Source organism: Lactuca serriola, chromosome 5 (genome assembly GCF_051521515.1).
Source record: "Lactuca serriola cultivar US96UC23 chromosome 5, Lser_US96UC23_V15, whole genome shotgun sequence".
In the NCBI taxonomy this organism is placed as follows: Eukaryota; Viridiplantae; Streptophyta; class Magnoliopsida; order Asterales; family Asteraceae; genus Lactuca; species Lactuca serriola.
In genome coordinates this window covers 186,223,976-186,232,371 of record NC_136412.1, presented here as the reverse complement: position 1 = coordinate 186,232,371, position 8,396 = coordinate 186,223,976, and the positions used below count along the sequence as shown (strand labels likewise).

The following is an 8,396-nucleotide window of genomic DNA, read 5'->3' as shown; positions in this document are numbered from 1 at the left end:
CTGTCAACCGATAATCGATTTTGATTTTTGAAATTGATCGAACGATGCTAAATCAGAGCTTTTAAATTCACGATTTTTGTGTTATTCGAGTTCATGTTCTTGATTCTTCTTCATCTGCAATTCACGATAAGCTGAGTGATTTTGATCAATTTTAACTTTGTGATCATCGATTTCGGTAGAGGTTCAAGTTTTCAACGATTTCTTCTAATCCTCATCTTCAACAATTGTTTACGATCTTTCAAGCCGTGAATTTTACTCAACGTCATGAAATCGTCAATTGATCAAGGTTTGAGTTTTCATCGATTTCACTGTTAGTTGCATATAATGTATTCAATTTTTAACCTAGTTCATGAATTGAATCATCAACTATTATCGATTTCTCCAATTTTATATTTGTATGATTTGTGATTTCAGAAATCAAACATCATCTTTTGTTGAGACATCCAATTCAGCAATCAAAGATTATTTGTTGTTGAATTTGTTTGAGATAGAAAACAATTTAATCTATAATATGTTGTTTGACAATGTATCACCTATTTCATTGTTTGTTTTTTAACTTTTCATTTAATCATTATGTTTTTCAGCAATATGTCATCTGTTTTCTTTTGATTAACATCTATTTGCTTTTCATTAACATCATCTTAGTGATAAGTTCATGAGACTGCATGTTATTCTTATAGAATATTTTACATACATTGATATATCAATAATGATAACAGTTATGGATGATTTGGATATGCATGACATCGAAAACAATCATCTTGATGAAGAAAATCATCAGTTCGGTTATACTGATTCAGAGTTTCTTCATAACGAGGAAAATCAATCGGAAACCCAAGGTAATCATTGTTTTCATTGTTATTTACATATAACACATTCAATTTTTAATGTAGTAACAATTATGTATGATTTAGATATGAATGACATCGGAAATGATCATTACGATGAAGAAAATCATCAATTCAGATCTGGTGATTCAGAGATTCTGGACAATGATGGAAATCAATTGGAAATCCAAGGTAATTATGTTACTGATATCGGTTATTCTTTATAGAATGATGTTGGTGATAAGTTCATGTTACTGCATATTATGCTTTATAGAATAATGCACATATAAGATTGTGGTTTTTTATGATTACATTTATATGAATGCAAATTATTATGATTATATGTTAACATGGTAGTATATTCTTTTTTATAGTTCAAAGTGACAATGTTGCAGCAGAATATGGATCTTGCAAAGAATTCATTGGAGCTGATGGTTCTTTATTTTGGATTCCAGTGGTTGAACCTGGTTGGATACCTACTTTGGGTTCAATTTTTAAAGATATAAAAGATGCTATTAAGTGGTATAAAGGATATGCATTAAGATCTGGTTTTGATATTAGAAAATCAACAGAGAGGAAAAAGAGTGGAATCACAACTTCGAAATATTTTATATGCAATAGAGGGGGATTGCCAAACACTTCTATCTTAGACACAATTAGTGATGATCATAATAAGCAATTGAGAAATAGTAATTGTAAACGCACAAATTGCAAAGCTTTTGTTGCATTCAAAGCTATACCACATTCTTCAGAAGTTTACCTGTGCCGCGCTTTGAACAACAACACAACCACAAATTGATCAATCAAGATTGTATGCATCTTTCAAGAGCTAAACGTCAGTTGAGTGTTGTTGATCAAGCTTTTATACATAAGCTTTCGAGTGCAAAGGTGGGGGCAACTACAGCATATAGACTAATGTGCGTTATAAAAGGAGGATGTGAATTTGTTGATGGACTAGAGATAGATTGGAAAAATTTTACAAGGGATATAAATTGTCACATCGGGGGAACTGATGCAAATTTGTTGATTACAAAGCTTCAGAATCGTAAAGAGAATGTTACAAATTTTACATACGAATACAGATGTGACAAGAAGCAGTTAAATGCTCTCTTTTGGGCTGATGACACTTCAAAACAAAACTATGAGTTATTTGGGGACGTTGTTTCGTTTGATGCAACATATCGTACAAACAGGTATTTATTATAGAAATATAAACATTTTTAGTTATATATTCTAATGGTATTTTTTTGTGTTTTTTTAGGTATTGTATGGTATTTGTACCTTTTACTGGCATTGATAATCACAAAAGGTGCGTCACTTTTGGAGCTGGTTTGTTGTGTAGAGAAGATACAAATTCCTATATTTGGTTACTTCGGTCATTCTTGAAGTGTTTTGGAAAAGCACCAATCATGGTCGTGACCGATCAAGATCCAGCAATGAAAAAAGCTATTGAGATAGTATTTCCATACACAAAACATAGATTTTGTATGTGGCATATCACAAGTAAACTTCCATTGAAGGTACTAACATTATTGTTATATTCTTATCAGAATATTAAATGAAATATTTTTTGTAATTAGGATAATAAATTAAATGAAATGCCTTTTTATACTATATTATATTCTAACAGAATAATATATGAATTGTTTTTGAAGGTAAGCTGGGAAACAATGAATGAATCAGATTTTAAGGCGGACTTCAATAGTATAGTATGGGACTCCAAAATTGTTGTCAATGATTTTGAAATGAGATGGGATGCATTAATGGTAAAATATAAGTTGCAAGACAATAAATGGATGAAAGATATGTTTGATTTGAGAAGCAGTTGGATTCCAGCCTATTTTAAAGATGTACCGATGTCAGGTCTAATGAGAACAACTTCTCGGTCAGAAAGTGAGAATTCAGCATTCAATAGGGTATCGCATCATGGTTATACGTTAAACAATTTTATGAATGTTTTTGAGTCTGTTATGGAAAGGCAAAGGAATAATCAGATCAAATTTGATTTTGATACATCTACTATAATTCCAATCATCAAAACACCTCTTGAAGATATGGAGAAACATGCATCTATGGTATACACCAGGACTATTTTTCTCATGGTGCAGAGGGAGATTCTTCATTCACTTGTTTCTTGTTCACAGAAGAGTGTTACATCAGGCGTTGTTTCTGACATATGCATTGTCAAACATAAAAGGACAAATATATCAAAGAAGAAGGTAGTAGTTGAGAAAAAAGAAAAAGTTGACATCGATTCTGAATGGAATTTTAACACAAGTGAAGGTGATTTTGAGGTAATGTTGACATTTTAGAATATACTTAATATTCTAATGATTCTGAAAAAATATTCTAATTTTTCTTTTTTGAATATGCTTATTATGCTAATACTTTTTGAAACAGGTTGAATTCAACAGAGAAGATCTAACGGTGAAATGTTCATGCATGCTTTTTGAGCGGTTTGGAATTTTTTGTAGACACATCTTCTGTATTCTAAAGATTTATGACATACAAGAGATTCCGTCAAGATACATTCTTAAGAGATGGAGAAGAGATATTATCCCCACCACAGTTTTGAAAAGGACGTTTAGATATAGTGATTCGTCTGGAAATGTTGAGAAGGTTGCATACAAAGCTTTTTCCATGCTTGATCAATGTTTGTCTTCATTAAGTAATGATGACAAGAAGTTAGAAGAGTTCATGCAGAAGCTTGAAGTTTTTATGATTGATATTGGTGAACAAGGTTCAGACAAAGTACCGGTTACAAAAGAAGATCATATTGATAAACTTTACGGAGCTACTACGAATCCTGAAGTTGTTGATGTTGAAAATCCACCTATGGTGAAGAATAAAGGTTCTGGTACAGGAAAACGTTTAAAAAGTGCTTTGGAGAAGGCTACTATTCAAGGTAACAAGCAATCAAGATCATGCAAAACATGTGGGGTTAAAGGGCATAATTCAAGGAAATGTTTGACATTGTTGAATAAATCCAAGGTACAAAGTGCATAGTTGTGTCTAGAAATATATTTCGATTTTTTTCGTATTTCAATAAAGTTCAATAATACCATATAGATAAAAGTTTGACTTTTTTAGTTTGGATATTTTTCTGTTGTTTTGGTTTGTGATGATGTATGAGACATTTGGGTTGTGATGATGTGTTATACATTTGAGAACATATTGATTCTTCTAATATTTTCAATCTTTAATTTTTTGAAGTATATACGAATGATTGCAGTATAATGCTTTGTTATCAAAATATTATAATACAAGATTATGCATGTAAGAATGTTATTCTAATAGAATACTAATGCCATTATACATTATTCTATTAGAATATTCTACCATGGTCATTAAGAAGTGATCATAATACCTACTATACATTAAGCATTAATCACCTAATAAACCATATCATTAAGAAGTGATCATAATACCTACTATACATTAAGCATTAATCACCTAATAAACCATATCAAGTTTCTTACATAATACTAGGCATCATTTTTTTGTCTAATTTGTTCAAAATAATACAGATATTAGAAAAGGAATTGTTGTTAAGTCACCATAACTACATTTATAAAATTCCAAACTTCTATCAAATTCTATTACCCATTTCCAATTCATCCATCCTTTGGATACCTTCCTCTAACATCTTTTTTCTAGTCGCATGATAAAATTTTCCAAATTCGATTGCCTCTTTGATAACTCTTTCCTTGTGGTTGTTGATTTCATGTGTAGCAATCTTAACAGCATATAAGGCACGTAATTTTACAAATTGAACAGCTTGCACATCACTGCCTTTTTCCATTTCCACATTCCACTTTCCTTGCTTTTCTCCACAATATTTTTCCATATGTCTCATTAAAAGTGCTCCATTCTCTGTTGTCAACTCCTTTGTGTTCCAGTCAATTTTCATCATCTTCACTGTTGTTGATCACAAACCTTCGATATTATTGATGATAAATGTAGTTTTCTCCAAATATCGTATAAAGTACAATTTCTGCAATGTATATTAACAAAATTACATTATTAAATATATTATATTGTAAATTTAATACAATTAATAAAAGTAAATGAAAACTTACTAATGATGTTGGTGTCATTCCATAAGTTTTTTCTAACGATTTTGTTTGTATGCTGTCTATAATATGAACTTGTGGATATGTTAGGTTGAAAACAACAGCATACATCTGATCACCGTTATGTATTGGGAAAACCACCTGCAATTCCAACAAATTCATCAAAAAGTTAACATAATTCCTATCTTTTAATAATGTAATATTTTAATTAATAAAATATTCTTACGAGTTTAAGATCATTGAAATCTACATTTGCCTTGACATTAGATAGAAACTTATCAACACGAGTCTCAAAAGTTAAAAAACGCTCGTCAAAAGATTTAGTTTCATCTAACAACTCAGAACTCTGTAAACATAGAAAAACAGAAAAATTAGAATATCTTGTTACAATTTACAACTAAAATATTGAAGTTCCAATTGTAAAAGAATTTACCATAATTTTGGTATTGAAGAACAGGCGGTATGGTTTACTTTTTGATTTTTGTTCCTCGTAATTTAGAACAGCAGCCCAAGAATCAATCACACGATGATGTATAACATGTTCAGGCCTCATGCTCTCAAAATCCTGTCTATGCATAATCTCTCCCGTATTTGTTTCAAAAAGTACCTCCCTTAATTTTAAACATGAACAAAAAATATGTCATCAACATTAGAATAAATATACACATGTATTATACCAAGAGTTAGTGACTTACATTTTATTTTTCTCCTGTGCACATCTTATTAGAACCTGAATCAAAAGAACATTCTGCAAATCGATTCTATCAAATAAATTCACAGCTTTATCCATATATGGTGATTTGTAAGAACTTATATAATTCTCCCCTGTGTCACCATTTTGAGATTCAAGCCTTTCATCACCATTTTGAGATTCAACCCTTTCATGTGATCCCTTTTTTTTGTTTTCATTGTTTTGATTATCTGCACTTGAAAAAATAGGATCTGAAAATAACTTAATGAACTTCTCTTTCAATTCATTTGTTATATCGACATCTCGGAACTTTGATATACAATCAAAAACAATTCCATACATGTCCTCCTTTATTGATGAAACTTTATTGAACATCTTATCAAAGTTATCTTTATATTCCTGAAAAATAATAAAATAATATAATTATGAGCATGTAATATTTTATCATCTCAGAATATCTAGAATATTTACTATGAACCATAAGCATGTAATATAAGAATATCCAGATTTTTATAAAATCATACTTTAACCTAATATAAAAAGACATTAGAATATTTTTCTTATAATAAGTTACGATATAATTAAAATATATTCTAAAACATAATTTAATAATATATTATACTTAGAATATACCTCAATACGTGTGTCCTGATTTTCATTCTTCTCAAGTTCTAAATTTGAACTTTGTTCAATTAGATTCCCAACCCCAAATCCACCAGCTTCAATCTCAAAAGATTGTCTTTCCTTCAACTTATCTGCTGTCCACATCGTAACTAATGGTGTTTTACGTTCTATTTTTTGGAGCTTGCATTCAATTTCATCACAGTAAATTAGCTGCATTATTTCAACATCATATTAGATACCCATTTTTAAGAAAAAAAAATAAGTATATGAAAAAACATACCAATAGCAACAACATCGGGCCTTTATAATAACACTTGGGGTCGTCTGGATGCCATCTCCCTTTTGAATTTTTCACACAGTACAACAAATATGCACACCAATCGATTTTAGAAATGTCATCTACTTCAACAAGTGCTCTAACTGGAACTAAGTTGTTTGTCCCCATAGGAATGGATTCTGCAAACGTATTAACGAATAAAGCTATGAAACCCAGCTTGAAATTCATATCCACTTGTTCGGATTTTTGAATAATCTTCTTGTAATTTGTTGCATTTGCCTTTCCATCCTCAAGTTCCTTCATCCATCCATCAAACACTTGATGATCTTCACTAACCTTGTCCAAATCAAATAAGCTTTTTCCAGTTTTGGGTAAACCAAACACTTTATGAATTTTTTCCTTTGTGATCTTTATTCTTTTTCCTTTAATCAGAATACTGTTTGTGCCTTCATCGTAATGCTTAAGCACAAAATGGCAAAGTTTTAAGGGAATACTCTTAATGTTGATCTTCAAAAAGGCTTTAAATCCCATCCGTTTCACCCAATCTTTTTGTTCTGATGTCAAAGAACTTACAACATCTGTCATCAATCCAGGTGTTGATCTAGTGTTTATTGAAGGCAACTCCTTCAATATATCTTTCACAGTCTTTTGCTCTTTCACGGTTTTTTGTTTCTTTATTGCTGCACGATTGTCCCCACTATTCGTCTTCCGTTTTCCTTCTTTAATCTTTGTCACTACAAAGTAATATTCCAAACAGAATATTATACATATACACTTATTATATCAGAATATTCTATGAAATTTAATCCAAAAATACTATATTATCTAAGTAAAATGTAGATATTTATTCAAAATATATTATTTATAAAAATTTAAACTTGAATTGTAAAGTATAAAATCATAATGATGTAAAATGTTTCTGCTAACTCTAATTGTAAATGTATAATCAATAATAACAAATATGAATTTTACCTATATATGACATTCTTGCTATTAGAATAACATTAATACACAAGATATTATAGTACAAATACAATAATTGATGATATACCTTTTTTTTCTTTGGCTTTTGGTGTTGTAGTGGTTGATTCATCAATAAGCTTCAATGATTTTCTTCTTTCAATTAGTCGTTCGGCTATTGAAGTTTTTTCATGAGTTTTATCCATATACAACCTTCTTGCTGTTTATTGTCATTTTCATAATCAAATTAGGAAATAATAATTGATTTATCATATCCAAATATCTAGAGTAACATTTAAAAATATTCTACTAGAATAAGATTAATAGAACATAGAAAAACATTAATAGAATATAGAATATTTTATTTGTAATACATAGAATAACATAAACAAATGAGATAAATATTTTATTAGAAAATATTGAATACACAATATATCATTTATTCTTTTATATTTTATTATAATACATAGAATAGTTTATTAAAGTATATAGAATAACAGAAACAAATTAGATTAACAATTAAAAATATTATATTAGAAAAAATTAATAGAATATAGAAAAACAATAATAGAATATAGAATATTTTATTATAATACATAGAATAACAGAAATAAATGAGGTAAATATTTTTATTAGAATAGAATAATTGATGATATACCTTTTTTTGTTTTTCTTTTGATGATGTAGTTGTTAATTGATTGATCAACTTCGATGATTTTCTTTTTTGAACCAACTGTTTGCCTGTTGAAGTTTCAACCTCACTACATCTACCCAGTGTCATCATTTTTATTTTTGATTTTGTCATTCTTGTTATAATATTATCTGCATGAAAATAATTAATGTTAAATACAATTTAAATGTAATATGTAATAGAAAAACACTTACATTTATTTCAAAATTATATTCTAACTCATCATAATACATACACACAAAGAAAACAACAT

At 29.1% G+C, this 8,396-nt stretch overlaps 2 protein-coding genes across 2 annotated transcripts; both read left to right on the top strand.

The window, feature by feature from the left end:
• Positions 1-709: 709 nt before the first annotated feature.
• On the top strand, positions 710-1,626 carry LOC145050016 (uncharacterized). Its single transcript, XM_078998335.1, has 3 exons — positions 710-839; positions 915-1,019; positions 1,202-1,626. Exons 1-3 carry the CDS (start codon positions 710-712, stop codon positions 1,624-1,626), a joined length of 660 nt encoding a protein of 219 aa, XP_078854461.1.
• Positions 1,612-3,963, top strand: LOC145051374 (protein FAR1-RELATED SEQUENCE 5-like). Its single transcript, XM_078999394.1, has 4 exons — positions 1,612-2,020; positions 2,089-2,347; positions 2,483-3,121; positions 3,228-3,963. Exons 1-4 carry the CDS (start codon positions 1,641-1,643, stop codon positions 3,831-3,833), a joined length of 1,884 nt encoding a protein of 627 aa, XP_078855520.1. The 5' UTR covers positions 1,612-1,640; the 3' UTR covers positions 3,834-3,963.
• Positions 3,964-8,396: the final 4,433 nt, after the last annotated feature.